Below are 20811 nucleotides of genomic sequence, written 5' to 3'. Positions count from 1 at the left end.
ATCTTCAGAATTCTGATGAGATAATATTATGCAAGGGCGAAACTATTCACAGCTCGTCTTATGAGAATGAATGCTCTGGCCTACGGGTGTCCATCGAGGCCTCTTCGAAAAGCACGTATCAGGCAGCAGCCTTCAATGCAACGGGAGTATATCCATTGACTGGTCCAAAGCCAAGATACAGCACATCCCCCCTCTGATCAGACTTAGTCAGGGACTGTGTGATAGTTCTATACGTCCAGAAACAATGATAATCTCCACTTCCAGTTCCATCATGCGCACAAGCTTCCTCCAAAGCCTCGCACTCGAGCATACGATCATTAGCCTGGGTGCATTTGATATACTCGTGGCCGGAGTAGTCTGTGTTGCAAACACTGACAATACCGGGTTCATCGGCGCCAGTGGGACCGTCCCAGCCCGCGCACAAGTAACCGCCAAGCCTGGTCTTGAGACGGTTGGTTGTGGGTTCGATGGACAGAGTGTAGCCTACTGCGCTGTTGTCGAGAGGGTTAAAAGAAGCGATACTGCCTTCGTTGGGGTTGCCCTTCAGTGGTATTCGTTGATCGTTGTAAGTGACAATAGCGAAGATTTCGAGGGGGCCCTCTTCTTCAACAGTTGCAGTGGTGGCCTCAGTAGTTGAGCCGAAGTCTGCGGTCGTGGTGACAGCTTCCAAAGTTAGACTGCTCTCGAGCGATTCAGTCGAGCTGATGGCAGTTTTCAAAGACGAGAAGATGGTCGAGCTCGTAACGTCGGTCCAGACGGTAGAAGAAGACATGACGGCCAAACTTGTAGCTGAAGGAGAATCGGTTGCTGTGGTTCACGTCAGTGGAAGCTCAAACATCATTGGGGGTTGAAACCTTAGTGGTAGTATGAGGCTTGCAGGGGCTAGCAATAGCGACACCCGCCAAAAGGCCTGCGAAAAAGACAGAATGCATCGTGGTGAGTTTATGGTGTTTAAAGAAAGACAACGGTAGGAACGCCTTAAAATCACAATAACAAGAGACCATTCGGAAAACAAGGAGAGGTAAGCTTATTTATATAGATTCAAGCAATTTCAATACTTTCAACGTTATGTGTAGGCAAATGCTTTCCTAATAGAACAAGCAGGTGTCTAGGCGAAGTTGAGCCCCCGAGGCAGGTACACTGAATTGCCCATAACATCAATACGATTTTGACACGTTACAATCATATCAACGACCATTGTAAAACCACTCCTTTTCCCCATTGTCACTTGGTTACTTGTTTTTCAAGTTGGCAACTTCGACTTGAGACTGTTGCCCAGAACTAGATACAAGAACAAACAGCCGCCTAGGGAAACCCGCCGCCGAAAATGCCACCGCCGCCGAAAGGGTTTGGCCAGTTGGAAGGGTCGAGATCATGCAGAATCTTGTTACCAAAGTCTTCAAATTCTCCCCCGAGTGATTTGAAGGCTTGGCCAATCTGATCGGCGCTGAAGCCAATTTGTCCCAGCAAGCCGTTGATTTGGTCGGCACTCCAGCCGTACGCCGTTTGCAGGGCCGAAGCTATCTGCGCAGCGTCGTTGCCAAACACACTCTGTAGTGCCGAGGCCACTTCTTCGGCAGCAAACCCGACCTGCTGCATAGTTTGCGCGACAGCCGTTGCCGAAAGACCAAAGGCAGTTTGGAGACCACTCGCTATAGTGTTGGCGGCGAAGCCTGCGTCCTTCATGGTAGCGGCTACCTGGTTGGCGTCTTGGTTGAAGGCATTTTGCAAGACGCCTGCAACATTTTCAACCCCTGTGATGACATCCTGCTGAACCTTGTTGGCCCACGCGCCAGCCTCGTTCAACAGGTCGCCGAATATCTCCTTGGCATTGCTCTCGATATTGTCAACGATGGCCTTGAGTAGATCACTTAGGCTTGAGATGTTCACGTCAGCCGTGAAGTCGCCGAAGTTGCGCGTCAGGCCTTCGAAATCGAAGCTGCCCCCAACTGACAGCACGATGTCTGACGAGCTTGTATTTAGTGCGAAGTGCGCACCGACCAGTGCCTCCAAGGGAATAGAGCCCAGACTTATACCACCGATCGAGGGTAGCGAAATAGTGTCATTGAGGCCGTATTGGAACGAGGCGGCCAGGTTGTGGAAATCGGATAGTGTGCAACTCATGTCCGAAGTCAGGATTCCGCCAAAACCCACGTCGAACTTGATGCCGCTCGAGGTGATATCGGCATCCAGATGCCAATTTTCAACCTCGAATAGGCTTATAGCACCGTTGAGGTGCAGGAAGGGCGAGGCCAGCGTCTGAATCTTCAACACTGCGCCACCCGGGGGCACCATCTGCTTCGTCGTGGCATCTTTGAGTGCCTGCTTCTGCGCAGCCTTGGTGATTATCTGATTGTTTTTGATGGGATTGCCGCTGGCATCCACCTTCAAGGTAACGCCGGCGCCATCTCCCTTTATCGAGAATATGTTGCCGAGCGACAAGGGGGACATCTCAATGTCGGCTTTCACCCCGTTGGTGAGGTCAAGTTCCACGTCGCCGTAGAAGTCGAAGCCGAAGATGTCGGCAGCTGCGCTGAAGCCGTAGCCCATGTTGGAAAGGGACCCGTCAGGCAACACCACAGGTTCCATGGGGTTTTCGGACCACTGGAAGGAGAGATCGGAAAATAACACCGGCACGTCCACAGGACATTGGGTGTTGGTGAAGACTGTATACACGTCCGTCAGGTGCATCTTAGGCACGTAGAAGGAAATATAGAGAGGGTTTGGCACCTCCTCTATCAACTGGCAGACAACCACGAACGCGTCATCGTCAAGAGCCACTATGGTATTGTTGGCAGCGTCACCGATGTGCAGTTGACCTGACAAGCCAATTGCCGCACTTGGCGGCTCGAAGATGATTCCGATGCCTACGCCAAACGAATCAAAGTGCACGCCCTTCATCACTGGTGGCGCCGGCAGTGGGGTCTTGTCTCCCTTTATGACTACACCGAAGGCGGCCTCGATGTTGTCGATGGTCATGGACAAATCAGCCTCAAACTTGTTTCCGAATATATCAAACGGCATGTCGCCAGTGACGGTGAAGACGACGAACTTGAACAGTGGGTTGATGTCAATGGTGGCAGTGGGTTTATTGATGTTCAAGGTTCCCGCACCGCCAAAGGGTACGTGCATAGCATCAAGGCTGATAGAGAGGCGGGTGCCGAATATGTTCAAGCCCACAGCATAGTTGAACATGACCGAGACTTGGAGCTGCTGGACGTTGAATAGCGACCCGAAAAACTGCAGCGCCTCATCTGACTGGGCAGGCAGCTTCTTCAGGTCTATCCCGGCTTGAAGGGCGAGGATATCATTGTTAGTATTGCAAGTGAACTTGGTCACCACAATGTCCGGAAGGAATTCCGGCCAGGTTGCGCCTAGCAGCGTCGCGAGAGTACTGAGCGAATACAAGGCCTGGTCTATAGGCTTGCCTTTGGACTCTGGTTGCTCCGCTGTGTATGTAATACCCATCATGTAGGTAGCAAACGTGCAGCTCTTGTATTGCTCATGCTGGGCAAAGAATTTGTTCACGGGCGTGACCTGTGGCTTTGAGGTGTCTTTCCAGATGGCATTGAAGGCCTCCGTGAGCGGGTAGTTCTTATTCTTGGTGATGAAGTCGATGAAATCCATGGTTTGAGCCATGGCCTTGACATCGGCTTCCCCTACGGCAAATGGACCGGTGCTGACATCTTGCAAATAGATGATCCGCGCCAGGGGGGAATTAGACGTTGCATCGCTGATGATCAGCACCGAAGTTGGGTGCTTGAGCTGCACTGAAGCCGTAGTCTTGGCCGGTACAGTTGCAATGGAGGTCAAGGTGCCGAAATAGTTGGTCTTGTCTTGGTCACTAAATGAGTCGTAGACCGTGACGCTGACGTCCAAGTTATTGGCAAAAGATATTTTGGGGGCAGTGATGGGAGGAGACATGGCGACAAGGTTAAGCAGTGCTCAAAGAGAGAAGAGGGAAAAGTAAAAGAAAGTGATAAAATGTCTGGAAGCTGTGGTTGTTGCGGTGGTGGTGGTTGTTAATTAACTTGTTCCAGAGGAATGTTAACTGACATGCCGTTCAGGTTTCTTGTTAGTCGTTTGACACGATTAGCTTATGCGGGTGTACCCGCCAGATACCCGGGCCGTTCCCTCCGTTGTAACGCGGGATATCAGCTTCGCTTGTTGCGGGCGCTGTTTGTTCTAGACTCTGCATGTTTCTGCGAATTGAGTTAGAATCAGATGTCTGTGTGATGGCCGATTACTGCAAGCAGCCACATACGAATCAATTACGAGGCATGTTACTGAACCTTTTGCCATCCATGTAGACTGTTCATGCAGGGATGGGATGCTCCGCTCATTGACCGGTTGTGCGGCTGATGGTGAGTCCGGAGCTGACTGATTTAAACCAATAGCGACAGTGGTGGCTGGCTGATTCGAACGGCTGAATATGACTATTCATGTGATCGAGGTGTGATGGGCGGCCTGAGTGGCCCGGGCTCCTTGGTGGCGGTAGCTAGCTAGCAACAAATACCGATGATAGTGAGTCTACGGCAGCATGTTTCGTATCAATACCGAGAATGGTGGCTTACTGATTCGCAATCATAGTGAGACTAGTGGCTAGCTGAATACGACAAAAGGTCTGAGTTTAGGCATGTTGACTCCGCATGGGGGCAACGTCAACCATCCCAGCTGCGAGATTGATATTGTGAGCAACGCTTCCAATAATTCAATTCAAGTCTGTCTCAAGTCTCATTCAAGTCTAAAAAAGCAATTTCTGCCCTGCTCCTATTAGCTATATGCAGTTTTTAAACTGATCTGGCAAATTAGAAAGAGCCTTTCTTGCTTTTTTAGACTTGAATGAGATTTGAGACAGACTTGAATTGAATTATTGGAAGCGTTGATTGATAGTAGTAAGGTGAGGGCTGACTGACATCAGTAGTGAATCTTGGGCTGACCGATTTGAATTGGCGGTCAGAATCGTGGCTGGCTGAATTTCCCGTCCCTACAACGACTACACAATATGATACCTAGGCTTGTCATAGTATGTTAAGAATGAGTGTATTCAACGTCATCTGACAACACATGATTGGATAAGGACTGAGGAGAACGGGTAACGAGCATCCGAGACAGTGTGAGCGAGGCATCCTGGCTCTCCTTGTGCGGGACAACTTCAACAATTCCAGCCAGCACAGCAATAACAACACTATTCCGACTATCTTACCGTTTGCGTCTATTCCCAGTACTGTGGTAGACATTTTATGTATATATAGCTGCAAAGACTGCACTATTCACATCTATAGTCACTCGTGCTTACAGTCATTCAATACATCAAAACACTTCCTTCTCACTTAGCCATTCGTGCTTTTACTCTTTACCTTGAACAATCATGAGTTCCAACACTTCGAACAATCCTGTTGCCTCAATCACCAACAACTCTGGTTCTTCTGTGGACATATACGATGTGTTCAATCCCAGCACCGACCCCAAGATGCAGGGGCCATTGACATACACAAAACTGGCCACTGTGTCGAGCGGCAGCACCCAGCAGGTGCAGACCATTCATTTTGCCAGCCAGCTGCAGGCCATGCTTACGGGCAACATCACAGCACTGAGCGGCACCTACTACCAGCAGTTTCCTGTGGCCGTGCTGGCGGTCTCCCCTTTCGCTGATTCAAACGCCTTCACTATCACCAGTGACAATCAGCAAAGCATGGTGGACTCATTCAAGTTCATCAAGTACTCGCAGGCGAACCCGTCCTCGCAACTGGCCACGCAATTCCGCACAGCCCTGGGCGACACGAAAAGCCAGAAAGATGCGGTCAACAAGTTTTTCCAGAGTACTGGCAGCTTCAAGCTGTGCACAATCACTACCTGGACCGCGGTTTTTACTTGGCAAGCCCAGTTCACGAACCCCTGGCAGGGTACCTACTACCTCTACAGCCTAGATAAAGTCCCGGCTTTGGTAGCAACGCTGGCCATTACAGCTAGCGCTGCGAACAGCTCGGCAGTGCTAACAATGGCTGGTACAAACAACGAGAACACACCGGTAGTGATGGCAGGTGATGGTACCATGTCGGAGCAAAACCAAGGCACTGGCAACCTGTCCGTTGCGCTGACCCCCACCTGGCTGAATGTAGCCCAGACCAGCCAGCAGGACGGCAAGACCGTGTCCAACTATGTCATTGGAGCTGCGTTCACGGGCACCATCAACGGGCAGAAGGTGGCTGGCAACCTCAATCAGCTGGCCATCCCAAGCTCCTCTGATAGCTCCAAGAACGCCAACAATAAGAACTCGGCCAACGGGTTTTCTCTCAGCACCCTCGAGGGCTTGATCGGAATGTTGACCAGCATCGGTATGCTGTATTACATGGCCAAGGGCCACAAGCAGGCCGAAACCCAAAAGAAAAACGATGCGGAGAAAGACTCCACCAGCAAGAAAGACGCGCAAGACAAGGTTGAGAAGGTTGAGAAGGACTATCAGGCAGAATCAGTGCCAGAGGTGCAAGCACAGGCGCAAAAGGTGGAGGCCACCGTGCCTCAGGTGCAGCAGGGCTATAAGGAGGTCGTCCAGGCCCAAGACATCCAAAGCAAGCAAGATACTGTGCGTCAGCAGGAAAAGTCGCTAGAGGAGGTTTTGGAAGGTGGCGCTCCATCCCAGGCTACCGAGGACACGGCTGTGAACCTCGCAAAGGCCAGCAACGAAGTTGCAAAGGCGGCGGACCCTAACACGAGCCCGGCTGAGCGGGACGCAGCTTTGAGTGATGCCTCCACCACTCTGACCAAAACGAGCGAAGACATCCAAACGGCGTTGAAGGATCAGGCCGAGGAGCTTCCAAAGGAGGAGGCAGAGAAGCTGAAGGACGCTCAGGACGCGATCGACCAAGTGCAGGAGGAGGCCCAAGCTGAAAAGGAGAACCAAGAGGAGCAAGAGCAGCGGGACGAGGAAAGCCCGGAGAAAGAGGTAGAAGACACTACCTTCGACCCACCCGAGGGAAGAGAGGCACCTCCCTTCGAGGGGATCTAATAGGCCAAGCCAGTTGAGTACGACTCACCAGCGTTGCTCAAGTGCTCGATGTTAGGTTAGAACTTGAGACACTATCATTTAGTTGAAGAACCTAGGTACTATGTATGGAATTTGTTATTATAAAGACTGTTCTACACTTTAAGCTATTGCGTGATAGACTCCAGTTTCAGCTACAAGCGTTGTATAAATGCAGCACTCTGGATATCAAGAAAGTGCATTCTTAACATAAGGATCGAGACAAAATCTCATGTGTGATTTTATCAACATCACACCACCAGAGTGGCGATTTGCAAAGTTTTGTAACTTGACCTTGGAATGGCCGCAAGCCAAAATCGACCCGTGGCTTACGATTTTCCTAAACTATTGAAAATAGTTCACTTTGACAGGGCGCTAAGCCACGGCTTGCTTCTGACAACTCAGTCTATTAGAGTCTCGACTTTAAAAAGCGGGAATAATATGAGAAGCTGATTGTGACTGAAGAATTGACCAATACTTAATCTTGCGAAACTCCCCTATACATGAGGGCCATAGTTGTTCAGCCGGACGTGACGCAATCGTGGTTTTTCTTGAACGTTCAATACTCGAGCTATTTCGAGAAATCTGGGTGATGACTATGAGAGTCATACAAGATAGTAGCGCCTAGATTCTATTAATTGTCACAAGTGTTGTTCCGGACTTGTTGGTCCTCGTTCCTTATTAGCTCATGATCTGATATATCTTCAATGCTAGGCCATGACATGTCATCCGCCTCGTATATGGAGTTGAGTGCCGAAAAATTGTTGAAAGACGAAAAAAGGAGCCATTTAGGTCCAGGAACTCGTGATCGGGAAGTGGGAGACCATCATCTGACCAGACTTTAAGACTTGATCCTTCAATACCCTTATCAAAGTGTTCCTGAATATCACAATTAACAACGTGACATTCGGCAGTTAACCCTCCTCAAAATCGCGTCCCCTTTCCTCAGGATCCAGCCCCATCGAATAAAAACCACCAAACCCATGTCCATCTAAATTGCAAGCGAGCGCCGATCACTCCAACGGCTCTGGACCCTCATGGATATAAACCCTACCAGCGTACCTTTGGACCTAAGTGCAACCTATCAAAATAATTTCTATGTAGTATTCAGTGCAAAGTCGTAGCCGGGGAAGCCGTATAGCTTTTCCTGGCCGTTGGTTCTGGAAGAGGAGTACCCGTCTTGTCTGTTCATACAAAACCAACATCAGTCCACTTTCAATTGTTTCGTTCTGTTTCGTTTCTTTGTATGCATAATGTCTGGCTTCAAAGTTCTTATTATTGGCGCTGGGCCAACGGGTCTTCTGGCGGCTCTTGCGCTGCAACGAGCGGGCATTGAGTTTACGATTTTAGAGAGGAGGAAGGAAGCTGATTTGAACTGGGGTGCTTCTGTATGTCTTTGGCCGCAGAGTGCGAGAGTTCTGGACCAGCTTGGTTTGCTTGATGAGGCGCATGCCCTTCATTTGCCGATGAAGAGGAAGTGCAATCTTAGGCGGGATGGAAGTGTTATGAGTTGGAGTAACATGATTGAGAACATTGGTCACTAGTAAGTTGACGCACAGCTCTGTTAATTGACCCCAGCTGACCTTTATAGCCATGGCCATGAATGGATGCTCTTCCAGCGCGGCGATCTAGTCAATCTACTCATGGGCGATCTCTCCGACATAACGAACCAACTCCTCCTCGACAAACAAGTATCCTCCATCGCGTCAGGCCCCGACGGGGTCGAAGTCAAGTGTGCAGATGGCCATTCCTACAGTGGCGATCTCATTATCGGGGCAGACGGCATCAACAGCACAACCCGTTCCTTCGTCGATGAAATCACCTCCGATGCTACAAGCGGGGACTTCACAACAACATTCTACGGTTTTTACGGTCACGGCACCACTGTGTCAAAGGATCTCGAACCAGGCGTCGATTATGAATGTCACTCCGAGGGGTTCAGCTCCCAGCTCATCATGCCGTCGCACGAGAAATACTTCTTCACCATTTACTTGAAGCTTGATAAACCGACAAAAGATCGCTATTACATTACCGCCGAAGAAGCCGATGAACTTGCGAAGAAATATGGCGATATCTATCTTGCCCCAGGCGTCACGTTCAAAGAAGTCTGGGGTGCAAAGAATTGGACTCACACTGCACCATTTGAAGAAGGTGTTGCAAAGAAGTGGTTTAGAGATCGTGTCGTCCTCGTCGGCGATTCAGTCCACAAGATGACACCAAACATCGGCTTCGGTCTAAATACAGGATGGCAATCCACCGTCGTGCTGATCAACCTTCTTCGCGATCTTCTTCGTGACAACCCAAACCCCGATATCAAGGAGCTTACAAAGACGTTTGAAGAGTACAAAAGGACACGATTCAACCACGTTACAAAGGATGTTGAACTAGCGGGTACGTCTACGCGGGCTGTTATGTGGGATAATTTCCTGTGGAAGTTTTTGGATCAATATGTTTTGCCATATATCAACGGTGACACTATCTTGGCGAAGCTTATGTGTTCTCCGACGGTTCAAAAGGCTGTTACGTTGAACTTTTTGCCGGAGCCGAATTTTAAAGAGGGAGAGTTGAAGTGGCATACTAAGCCGGTTATTGTGAAGGAGTAAGGATAGTGGTTGGCAGTTTGGGGGGTTGTTTGCATAGAATCACGTAGCATAGCATGCTTTTGAGTTAAATGCCTAGTGTTTCTTTTTAGTCATCTTGTGTACAGTCTTGACCTTGAGTTATGTTGAATTGTAGCCAAACAACTTATCCTAGTTCCTCAAATCGGCTGTCGCTTCTTTCAAAGCCTCATTCAAAGTTGTCTTCCCATGAATAACATCCACATCGCTGGGTTTCGATAGATCTTTCTCAGCAATGCCACCTGGCAAAAAGCATGTACTCATTTCAACCCACTCATTCACAATCTGCGGCGCAAATATCTTGCCATAAAATTCCGCAAGGTCCTCTTTCTCAACAGCCTTGACCTCGACATCCTTACCAAGCGCCTCTGAAAATGCCTTTTGTGCGTCTAGTGGAGAATATGGCTCTGGCCCGTGAAGTTCCATGATATGCGGCTTGGTTGGAGGTGCCCAATCGCGAGTGAGTTGTGTCGCCATTGCTTCGCCGATGTCTTTGATAGCGACCATGGCGATCTTGAAGTCTAGTGGCGTGATGGTGGAGAAGAAGAAGGGGCTTGGGCCTTTGAGTGTTTCAACGGACATGGTCCAGTTTTCCATGAAGTAAGAGCATCTGATGATGATTATCTCAGGGATATCCGTTGACTTTAAGACTTGTTCGGAAATGTGATTTGTCTTGAGCTCGCCCTTTGTCTGTGAGCCAGTGAGATTCAATAACGGCGAATGGCGGACTCACCACGCCCTCCGAGAATTCAGCTCCAACACTCGATAGCAAAACAAGTCTCTTCACACCACCAGCTTTTTCAATCGCTGTTTTTACATTATTTGAGATTCTTTGCGCATGTTCAACGATATCGCGACCGTCGTAGGCAGGCGGAAGGACCATCAAAACAGCATTAGAGCCGGAGAAGTCTAGGGTATTCACGTCTCCAACATCACCTTGAACCGCCGAGAAGTTATTGGCAGATCTGAACTCATCAGGGACTTTCTTCGGATCACGGTACAAGCCTTTGACTTGTACTTGATTGTTTTGCGACAGCAGCGAGCGAATTGCTGCTGTGCTAGTTTTGTTGCTGGCTGGTGCGATTGTAACCTGCATGTTGGTTCAAAAGGGTGGTGCCAGTCGTGATACTCAACCGAGGGAAGATTAATTGGTAACAAGCTTATAACAAACTCGTAACTATGCAATATCATTGGCTTAATGCTTTAATCAGAGATAGTCGGTAATGTGCATATTCACGGTCGCTCAGCTGATGCTCCGCGTCGTTTGTGAACATTATCACGCCAGACGCCATGCCAGCCAGTGGCTGAAGAATGACGTCACGCTAGCGGACCCCTTTTGCACTTAGCCTATGTACCATTTGAAACTCCCTAGATAAGGTATTCATCTAGACAACCATGTATTGCGGATCCATAATATCTTCACTACACCTCCTTCTCTCTCATGTGATTGATGATGAGGTTATAGACATCGTAGTGGTCACGACCCAGAGCCAGAACTGCTGCCGTCTTGCCATCAACATCACGGATGCTTGCGTCGATTCCAGAGTATGACAACAGAAACTTGACTGCTCCCAAGCTACCCCCCAAGACTGCCTCGTGGAGTGGAGTCCTGTTCTTCTCTTTACTGCTGAGTTTCTCGGGTATGAGATAGTAAGTAGATCTTACAAGCCGCCATTCCGAGAAAGTGATATTCGGCAACTCAACCCTGTCCTTAAAATCTGCTGGCAGTTCTTTGAAGATATCTAGCCAGGTTTGTGGGGGTCTATCCGAGTCTGGTAGATAATCAGAGGTTGAATGATCGTGTTCAGCGTCCTGTCGCTGTGAAGGCATGCGCTCAGAACGAAGTAGTTCATTTTGAAGCCTCCATATATTAACTTTGCGGTCAAATAGGTTCGCTGGGAAAAGAAGGACCTTGAGTGCATCAACATCTCCCACAGCAGCTGCGTAGTGTACTGCCTTCATACCATTGTAATCGTGCTGGTGAATCGCGGTTTGTACCTGGTCCATGCCGAGGAAGTACAGGATATTGGCCGCTAGGACTGGATTCTTCCGTGCACACGTCTTCATTAACAATGTTTCGCCATCGGCATCTGATGCACCAAGATCGGCGGACTGACAGTATAAATTCTGAAAGCTTTTCTCTCCCGTATATGAACCCAGGAGTTGAGTCCACGTATCTCGACACTTGTAAAACCATGTTTGCTGGCCTCGCTTGCCACGGTGTCGAACAGATTTCCCTTCGCCGTAAACTTGGTCCCATGTCTGACCGAAATGGTATTTCCAATCTTTCGGATAGGTTGTCACTTGACAGGAATTACGAGAGTCAAGTTTAGACATTTGAGCGTGACTCCAGTTGTTATCAGTCGAAGGAGTAGACTGTTCTTTCTGACCAGGCTTTGGCACATGTGGGGATATCCGTGGTCTTGCTTTGTCCTTGGAGGTGTCTTGCAATTCATGTTGAAACTCTGATGTTGCGGTCTCTCCTGTCTCCTTCTGTACAGAAGGCTCGTCGGTCATTCCCAAATCCGAGAGTGTATTCAAGTATAGATCTCTTAAGGACTTCATTGTCACCTAGCTGTGCCTTTTGCTTCTTGTAATGTGTCCCAACGTTTTGAGGTTCGTCGAAGCACCGAGTTTGATCAATATCGCGAACTTGACAAAGCTCCTTTGCTCGAGCACAGCCTTCATCAGATAAGACTTCTGGAAAGAGCTCCCGCTAAGGACTGCACCATAGTCGACCAGGATTTGCAAAGCCTCAGAATTGGTGTTTTCTAGGAGAACGATTTGAAAAGGAGGTGCGAGCAAACGGATCACCGGAGCAATCAAGGCTATTGAATATATCAAGACGCATGAAACACAGAGTGGGAGTCATTATTAAGATATGCTCTTGTAACTGCTGTGACGGGCTGCAAGCTTTGCACCACCTACTTCAAGAACGAAGGCCGTGAGCTGGAAGATGTACTGGACATTGATCGGATGAGGAACTCGACGATATATTTGAGGGGCCTGCTAGGGAAAGTTCAGCATAGAGAATCTCGTATCAAACATGAGTTGTATTTTACGTTTACTGGTGCTGCGTAGCGCAATCGTTCCCTCTCAGTCACTGGTCCCAGCAGCCAGGACGCACATTAAAGCAGAGTTGCCCCTAGCTTTGTCACGAAGTATAATGCACTGCCAGGATGTTGTTAGCTTAATACTTCGTTACAAGGATTAACTTATGATATTCCTATTTATTTTAATGCTGACAACTCTAAACCAAGATAAAAACGAAAGAATAGTGTTGAATCTGACATGCCTTAGTTTCTATGGATAGGGATATGGCTTTTAGTGAGGTAAAAAGAAAGGCATTACTGTCCGGCCTGTTCTACGCTATTAATCATGGAGGGTACTGATATCCCAGCAATGCTACCCTAGAGCTGAAAAGATAAAAACGAAAAAAAAAACTCCAAGCAGTTGTGAAATGAGAGAGACCATCCCAGTCTTCCTTGGCCTGTTGAAAGTCAACTTGTCAAGTCTTCCGAAAACGGTAATCCGCTTCGGCTGAATTCCTGTGATCGACACCCTTCGGCAGTTATCGCCAAGCAAGAAAAGCCTCAACACCAAACCAACATCTCGTGATATAGAATCAGAAGACTTTTCACGGCATTTTAGGTAAAGGGGCCCACTAAAATAGGCAGCGAAATAAAAGTTGTTACCCCGTGTCATTGAATCCACAAAGTCTCCGCTGAAGAGAAATCCCCATGGAGTAGAAGGCCGAGAATTTGGCCGATGGGAACGGAGAACGAGAATCATCGGATGAAGACAAATTCAAGTGCTCACGACAGCTGTAGGATATCCCTTAGGTTGGCATATCATAGCAGCTCTGGTCAAAGCAGATTAGAAACAGTATAGATCAATTATAGCCCTTAGACTAGAGCCTCGATGCATGCGACAGGCAATCATGTAATAAATAAATGCAACAATCATCCAGATGAAACGTTTCGTCGCCAAGGATTGACTTAATCTCCATACCCAGCGCAACATTTAATTCTTGTTCCAGAAAACAAACCGGTAATAAGGAACCATGGAAGAAAAACCCACGCCATAAACTCCCGGAATTAATATCGCGATGGAGGCTCTGCGGTCCGTCATGCACCATGCACTTGACTCCCAAACACCAGCTGAAGCAAAAAAATTTGCTGGTGGAGAATCACGAGTCGTCCCCAGCGGAGCCCCAAATTGGGTCTGTCGCGTGCCAGAGACCCAGCGAGCCAGTCCAGTTTGGGGTTTGCAGCATGCTTATTCCCCAACTCAGTGATGACATTATTCCAGCTGCTGTACTCCGTGAGTCTGTTAATTCCGAACCCGCCAAGAAAAAGCCGAGAATTCAGGTCAGCCCGCCCTGCCCAGACACAGAAACGCTCGATCGCCCAGGACGGCTTCTTCGGGATGTCTCCTTGGCCATCTTGGCCATCAGCAAGTTAAACCCTCCGACCTGTAAAAGTTACAGGGGGTTAATGGTAGAGGCTGCAGAATGACGCAATAAACGCGGGAAATAAGCAGGACCTAAACTAAAAATTTCGAGCCTCCTTCGATGAAGTCATGTCATTGTGGAGCACAAAGAGTTTATCAAGAATTGTGCTGCCTGGTTGTGGACTCTAACGGTAAAACCGATTGGAAGACCATAAACATTAGTTGGTTGGTTGAATCCTTTGAGCATTTGTTTGTCGACGTCATCGTAGGACCTGACTCGGCCGAGTTCAAGCAGACAAGTCTCAATGATGCACCCCAGCTCAATGACCAGCAAATTAGCTGCGTGATGAAATAACCACATTCACTAAGCTTGTCTCCTCTAGGAAACCTGAACACCTGTAATATGTGCAAACCTCACCCTTAACTGCTGATCTCTTTCTTTGTGTCGGCTACAACGGCACACATCGAAAACTCCACATGCTCTCTTCCCCACGTACGTCCTTGACACCACCATCTGGGGACCATCGGTGATGTCAAGAGTGGATTCCCTCAAGTTCTACTCTCTGTCGAGCTGGTGATCCCCCAGCTTTTAAATATGCACTGCTATCCCCAGTTGCAACAAGCTTAAACCGCAGCACCAAAACTCGGGTAGCTGTTCAACATGCCGACTCACTTCTCAGACGATCCTCCGCAGGTCATCGATGCAGATGATCTGCACGTCGCTAATTCGCGTCTTCAGCAGAACTTGGATGGTTCTACGGACCAGAGCGGCGATGAGAGAACGCACAATGCTAATGGTGCTGGACTAGAGAAGCTGGGTACATATGACAAGTACGAGATCACTGAGGATGACTGCTACGATGAGTTGGGTTATTCGTTTCCCAAGTGGAAGAAGTGGTACATTCTTACTGTTATCTTCTGGGTAAGTTGCTCAAGTCCTTGGTGTTTTGACTGCTCTCTAATAATTGATAGGTCCAAGTGTCCATGAACTTCAACACATCCCTCTACTCAAACGCCATCCCAGGCATCTCCGAAGAATTCAACGTCAGCGCCCAAGCCGCGCGCTGCGGTGCCATGATCTTCCTCGTCCTCTACGCCTTTGGCTGTGAGCTCTGGGCCCCTTGGTCAGAAGAATTCGGTCGATGGCCCATCATGCAGGCCTCTCTCTTCCTCGTAAACATCTGGCAACTCCCCGTCGCACTGGCTCCCAACTTCGCTACCATCATGGTCGGTCGTGCCCTCGGTGGTCTTTCCTCCGCTGGTGGTTCCGTCACGCTCGGTATGATTGCTGATATGTGGGAATCTGACCACCAACAATACGCTGTCGCCTATGTTGTCTTTTCTTCGGTCGGTGGTTCGGTTCTTGGGCCTATTGTTGGTGGTTTCTGTGAACAGTACCTTCATTGGCGGTGGTCAATCTGGATCCAGCTTATTCTTGGTGGATTCGTCCAGATTGTTCATTTCCTTACTGTTCCCGAGACACGAAGCACTATTCTCATGAACCGCATCGCCAAGAAGCGAAGAAAGGAGACAAACGCCAACTTCTGGGGGCCTGATGAACTCGTCCCTTTCCGCGAGCGTTTCTCCGCCAAAGAAATCCTCATCACTTGGACCCGTCCCTTCAAGATGTTCCTCACAGAGCCCATCGTCCTTGTCCTTTCACTCCTCTCAGGTTTCTCCGACGCTCTTATCTTCATGTTTATCCAGTCTTTTGCGCTGGTTTACAAACAGTGGGACTTTGATGCTGTTCAGATTGGCCTTACTTTCCTCGCTATTGGTGTTGGATATGTCATTGCGTGGTTGGCGTTCATTCCAGCGATCAAGAAGAACATCAAGGAGCGACGGGAGAAGCCGAATGATGAGCGTGCGCAGTATGAGTCGCGTCTGTGGTTCTTGCTCTACACTGCGCCTTGCTTGCCTATCGGCTTGATTGGCTTTGCTTGGACGATTCAGGGCCCCCCTATTCACTGGATTGGCTCTTTGATCTTTGCTGCGATCGTTGGTATCGCCAACTATGCTATCTACATGGCTACCATCGACTACATGATCTGTGCCTGTAAGTTCACTCGCCTTCAAGTGAGGAGTCCTCAACTGACAACATTTAGACGGTCCCTACTCTGCTTCAGCTACTGGAGGTAACGGTTGGGCTCGAGATTTCCTCGCTGGTGTCCTCACAGTCCCTGCTACACCATTTTTCAGCAACATCGGTGCTTCATCCGGCAAGAATCTTGAATACGCCTCGACGATTCTGTTCTGTATCTCATTCGTTCTCGTGGTCGCTGTGTACGTCATTTACTGGAAGGGTCCAGCCCTAAGAGCCCGATCACCTTTCGCTCAGCGTCTGGCCGGTGAGCGTCAAGAAAACGTTGAGCAGGGCCGTCGTGGAAGCGTTGCCTACGATGCTCGACGACGGAGTAAGTCACCTGAATCACCTGACTCAATTATACATGCTAACAATACCTCAGGCTCAACTGCAACTGGAGCTTCTGATGTTGAACGTCCACCTGTTGCAGCCCGTCCAAGCTACGGACGTCAGTACAGTAACTCCAACCGTTTCTTCGGTGAGAGTCGTGTTACGCCTCGGGGCACTCCTAGGGGTACTCCATCAGCGAGTCGACGCAACAGCAAGCACTACTAGAGGGGATTATGTGGTTGCAAAGCTGTGAAGAGTATGAGTTGATTTAAATGATACCCTGTTGAAAACGAGTTTCATGAATAGTTTGCTTTTTATCTATAGCATTGCATAGCCAATGATTGATGGTTGCTCATTTACTACAATGACTCCCAGTGATTGCTTTCCCCCTTGAATTCGGTACCGAAAAGGCCCAGTGCTCCAAATCATGTGTTGTTAACATAGTAAATAAACCTACGTCATTGCTTCCGTTAAAAATGCCAGGTCAGTTGGCGAGTCAGGTCTTTCTAAGCTCAGTATTTCGTTTCCAGAGATTACGTCAACATGATGTTTCTTTGACGTGAGGCCTTTTGAAGGATCAAAGTGGACTGTTTAGTCATCAGTAGAATTCCATTATGAGCAGGTTTCCTTATCATAAGGGATCTGATCAACACGAACTCCGACAAATCTCCGATTACATTGAACCCCAAATAGGTGAGATGCAATGTATGGCCCTGTCAACCTGTTGGTCAAGATCAACATTTACGGTACACTGTAACGTCAACGACAGAGAGGTCATCCTAGTATTCCATGGACAAGAAGAAATACATATTAATACAAAAAAGAATTGAAGCTTGTTACATCATGTTTATAGACACAAGTTGTCTCGCCATTTACCATAGTCCAAGCACGTTCTTACAGCGGACCGTTTAAAGTGAGGGCAACCCCGCTGCTTGTATCAATCTCAACGAAGGACTGATCAGGGATAGAGTCGGGTTGGTTGTAGGAGTATTGGGAGAAAGGCTGGCCATTTTGAAGACCAACAGTAGCGCTCGAACCACGCATGGAGGTCTTATAGTACTCAAACCTGACCAAGCCGGGATAGTCTTCGTAGAGACTGACAGAGAAGTGCTGACTGGACGTACCACCACCACCAACGCCACCAACATACCACTCGACAGTGAACGTCTGTCCTCGGGCAGTTTCATAGACATCATAGTAGATACCAACTTGACAAACGCTACCTGCGAGGATGTATAGATCGTCCCAGTAGGGTACGATGGAAACAGACGGGATAGAGCTGCTACGTAGTGGTTGATTCACGAAAGAGGATGAACCTGTGAATAGGGACAAATAGCCGTTCGTGGAGACATAGACGGTGTTTGAAGTATCATCATCATAGATCCCGACCTGGAAAGGTACAGTGACCGCCCTGTATGAATCATCGTATGAATCAGTGGCTTCGGAGATAAAAATCGGGGTGGGGTTGGCGAGGACTAGAGTCTGGGCACAGACAGGCTCTGCGGTGGTTGTAGTCGCTGCTTCTGTAGTGGTAGTCTCGGCCTCCGCGGTTGTTGTCTCAACCTCTGTGGTGGTTTTCTCACCAATTGTAGTGGTAGTCTCGTCACCCGTGGTTGTTTTGTCTTCAGTAGTGGTAGTATCAACTGAAGATGCGGCAGTAGTGGTGGTCAAAAGCGTAGTAGCAGTCTCAGTCTCTGCCTCGCTGGTTTCGGTGGCAGTGCTGGTCTCAATAGTTGCCAGGGTAGTATCCGTGGTGGAGGGCACAGAAAGGATAGTGGTCGTAGACTCGGACAGCGAAGTTGAGGCTATGGAAGCTAGAAAGCATCAGTGAGGGTCCCAACACTGGATCGCATTCGCTTGATGCTCAGGGACCTACAAGCAGCAGAGGTAGTTTTCGGTTTGCAGGGACTTGCGACTACCGATTCCACAGCGAACAGGCTCAAAGCCAAACACAAAAGCTTCTTCAAATGCATGATTCTGAATGAGTGACAGGTTTTGCAAAGACTGACGAGAATTTAATGAGCGACAGTCTCTCAAACAAGAGACGAGAGGGAACGAAGGGGTTGATGAAAAGTACGGGTAGTCTCTGCGACTATAAATACCAGATGAGATGGTCCTTGTTAATTCATTTCAATCTTGAAGAGATCGATAGTCTATCACTACTATGGCTAGTGTTTTACTACTACCCGTTAGTTTGAACATGCATAAAGATAAGCATAATAAAAGTCATAGATAGCCTTTGGTATAAAAGGAGTGGAACAACAGTTATAAATCCAACTTGTATAGTTTGAAAAATTGAGTATAACAAGAAGTAACTGGAAGAGCTTGCAACTCAAGATACAGATTTAATATAGCAAACTGCTGATCTGCTAATGTAATAAGCAAGTCCAGCTGAAGAGAAAATCGGCGCTATTTTCAACCGATCACTAGAACTAGGTGCACTAGCACAGCCACATGCAGCCACCATTGTGCGATTTGTAAAACCTGAACGGCAAACCCCCTTTTCAATTACAATAACAAAACATTCATCGCGCCTCTGGACCTGCAATACCACCGGTAGAGCAGTCGAGCTGACGGTGTCGCATACGGAAATTTGATTGTGGATAACAAGGGCAGCGAAGGGCTTTGTTCACCGGTGTTCGAAGCACCAAATGACCTCTATTTCTTTATTACATATTCCATTTAGAGGTCTTTGCAATTAAAGGCATGGTAGAATGCAGAGTGTTGCCGCTGATTGACTTATCTGATGGCAAGTCAGACTCTGATTCTGAGCCACTACAAACAGCAATCTAGTAAATGTTAGGCTTCACTTGGCTTCGCTATTTCTAGGCAGTCGTAGAATTCTACAGCGATAACAGATGGGATGGGGAAGCCATATGTGAACTTTGGGCCTTTGACAAACGAGCATGAGCTATCCAAGTCGAGTGAGATGTGTATTGTCATACTAAGATACTAGTACTTGATGCATCCCTCCCATTTTGGCCTTCACCTATCTCAACCTTCCATATTAACCAATAATGATATCAAGTTCAAGGTTGTTTCCGTCCTTAACACGATACTTGGTAGAAATGTTCCTACGATCAATGTTCAAAATCGTCTGCTCAGTTCTCTGACTCTCTCGGCTTCGAGTCCTCTCAGAAGCCTCACCGTAGTACTCAGGCAAGGCCTTGACACCAGTAACGTTATCAGCAAGACCGGTGATGGTGTCAACCCAGGGCTTGTAGTTGTGCACGCCGAGGGCCACGAAGAAACCTTCCTTGCCCTGCTCGGTCTTGAAGCGGAGCAGGCCGGAGGTGCCGCTGCCGCCCATGTAGAGTGACAGAACGCCGTTCTCCTCTTTCCACTCGGAGCCGTTGGCATAGTGCCAGCAGGCTTTTTCGACGATGTGGAAATAGGCGTTTTGGCTGGTTTGGTAGACGCGGACTTTGATGGTGTAGGACATTCTGGGGCTGTTAACTTAGATCAAGAGGGGGAGCGGAGAGGACGGACTTGGCTGATTGTCTTGATGGGAAGACTAGAGTGAAGTTGTTGTGTTTAATTGTTGAGCTGCTTAGTTGGTAGTGATGAGAGATTGTTCTGGTGGCAGCAGTTGGGGCTTTTATATTCGTCTTTGACCTATTTTCCCCCCGACCCATTTTCGAAAGCTCGCTCGTCCCCTCATCGGCACATCGATCTCAACCTTGCACATCTGAAGTTGGGATCTTGGCGTCTTGCGGTGAAGGTATCCGTAGACGCTCGAGTGCCTGACGGATGTGCCGTGTCTCAGTCTCAAATTTTGTATCGTTGGTCAACATAAACATGCATGGATGATTGGCTCTTAGACACGCACGGAAAGTTGCGATTTTGAACCACGATGCAACACGGCACATAGTTTGTGTATGAGTTGCAGTCGAAAGAGAGGGTGTGCTACGAGACGAGTTTTCGAAGTCGGTGAAGCCATTTGAGAACTCACATGGAGTCGAGCATCATTTCGAGCGGAGTCTGGTATCAAACTCGTCCAGTAAGAGTTATAAGCAGTATTCCTCCTGGTTCAGTTCAAGCACATATTGTCACAAGCCAATACGAAGCTAACCCAGAACCAGGTTACATCCACCATCGAAGATATGATGAGAAGGACAAAAGGGTTGGACTGCAGTCTGTGTAAGACATCCTACGTAGGACGAATCTGCTCAACGTCTGCCATAAGCACCATAAAGGGTTGATACTGCGGGGTAAGGCGTTCTGATGCTCCAATAGTTCTGACATTTTGAGGCCCGAAACACAGAAATGGAGTTTCACGGAGATCTGGAAGGTGACATTTACAG

General features: G+C 48.4%; 9 protein-coding genes across 9 annotated transcripts; 3 read left to right on the top strand and 6 right to left on the bottom strand.

Moving 5' to 3' along the window:
• Window positions 1-47: 47 nt before the first annotated feature.
• On the bottom strand, window positions 48-960 carry BKA55DRAFT_586028 (uncharacterized protein). Its single transcript, XM_046194519.1, has 2 exons — window positions 860-960; window positions 48-812 (listed from the first exon to the last, which is right to left on the bottom strand). The coding sequence occupies exon 2, from the start codon at window positions 770-772 to the stop codon at window positions 119-121; it is 654 nt and encodes a 217-aa protein (XP_046041518.1). The 5' UTR covers window positions 773-812; window positions 860-960; the 3' UTR covers window positions 48-118.
• Window positions 961-1004: 44 nt separating this feature from the next.
• On the bottom strand, window positions 1005-4185 carry BKA55DRAFT_586027 (uncharacterized protein). The gene has a single exon (XM_046194518.1). It carries the CDS (start codon window positions 3922-3924, stop codon window positions 1306-1308), a length of 2619 nt encoding a protein of 872 aa, XP_046041517.1. The 5' UTR covers window positions 3925-4185; the 3' UTR covers window positions 1005-1305.
• A 1186-nt stretch (window positions 4186-5371) lies between these two features.
• Window positions 5372-7009, top strand: BKA55DRAFT_529354 (uncharacterized protein; the record flags this gene model as incomplete). Its single annotated transcript, XM_046189068.1, has 1 exon — window positions 5372-7009. One exon carries the CDS (start codon window positions 5372-5374, stop codon window positions 7007-7009), a length of 1638 nt encoding a protein of 545 aa, XP_046041516.1.
• Window positions 7010-8277: 1268 nt separating this feature from the next.
• BKA55DRAFT_529501 (uncharacterized protein) lies at window positions 8278-9627 on the top strand (the record flags this gene model as incomplete). The annotated part of the gene is made up of 2 exons (XM_046189081.1): window positions 8278-8567; window positions 8616-9627. 2 exons carry the CDS (start codon window positions 8278-8280, stop codon window positions 9625-9627), a joined length of 1302 nt encoding a protein of 433 aa, XP_046041515.1.
• On the bottom strand, window positions 9482-11008 carry BKA55DRAFT_586024 (uncharacterized protein). The gene is made up of 2 exons (XM_046194517.1): window positions 10376-11008; window positions 9482-10326 (listed from the first exon to the last, which is right to left on the bottom strand). The coding sequence occupies exons 1-2, from the start codon at window positions 10736-10738 to the stop codon at window positions 9775-9777; spliced, it is 915 nt and encodes a 304-aa protein (XP_046041514.1). The 5' UTR covers window positions 10739-11008; the 3' UTR covers window positions 9482-9774.
• On the bottom strand, window positions 10990-11655 carry BKA55DRAFT_586022 (uncharacterized protein). The gene has a single exon (XM_046194516.1). The coding sequence runs from the start codon at window positions 11647-11649 to the stop codon at window positions 11065-11067; it is 585 nt and encodes a 194-aa protein (XP_046041513.1). The 5' UTR covers window positions 11650-11655; the 3' UTR covers window positions 10990-11064.
• Window positions 11656-14259: 2604 nt separating this feature from the next.
• Window positions 14260-16965, top strand: BKA55DRAFT_586019 (major facilitator superfamily domain-containing protein). Its single transcript, XM_046194515.1, has 4 exons — window positions 14260-15016; window positions 15067-16150; window positions 16200-16508; window positions 16560-16965. Exons 1-4 carry the CDS (start codon window positions 14756-14758, stop codon window positions 16730-16732), a joined length of 1827 nt encoding a protein of 608 aa, XP_046041512.1. The 5' UTR covers window positions 14260-14755; the 3' UTR covers window positions 16733-16965.
• A 254-nt stretch (window positions 16966-17219) lies between these two features.
• Window positions 17220-18891, bottom strand: BKA55DRAFT_628329 (uncharacterized protein). Its single transcript, XM_046196894.1, has 2 exons — window positions 18384-18891; window positions 17220-18321 (listed from the first exon to the last, which is right to left on the bottom strand). Exons 1-2 carry the CDS (start codon window positions 18478-18480, stop codon window positions 17402-17404), a joined length of 1017 nt encoding a protein of 338 aa, XP_046041511.1. The 5' UTR covers window positions 18481-18891; the 3' UTR covers window positions 17220-17401.
• Window positions 18892-19514: 623 nt separating this feature from the next.
• BKA55DRAFT_529263 (Cytolysin/lectin) lies at window positions 19515-19949 on the bottom strand (the record flags this gene model as incomplete). The annotated part of the gene is made up of 1 exon (XM_046189059.1): window positions 19515-19949. The coding sequence occupies one exon, from the start codon at window positions 19947-19949 to the stop codon at window positions 19515-19517; it is 435 nt and encodes a 144-aa protein (XP_046041510.1).
• Between the last annotated feature and the right edge of the window lie 862 nt (window positions 19950-20811).

The sequence above is a fragment of the Fusarium redolens genome (assembly GCF_020744475.1).
Source record: "Fusarium redolens strain MPI-CAGE-AT-0023 chromosome Unknown BKA55scaffold_32, whole genome shotgun sequence".
Taxonomy (NCBI): domain Eukaryota; kingdom Fungi; phylum Ascomycota; class Sordariomycetes; order Hypocreales; family Nectriaceae; genus Fusarium; species Fusarium redolens.
This window is presented reverse-complemented; position numbering and strand designations above follow the sequence as displayed.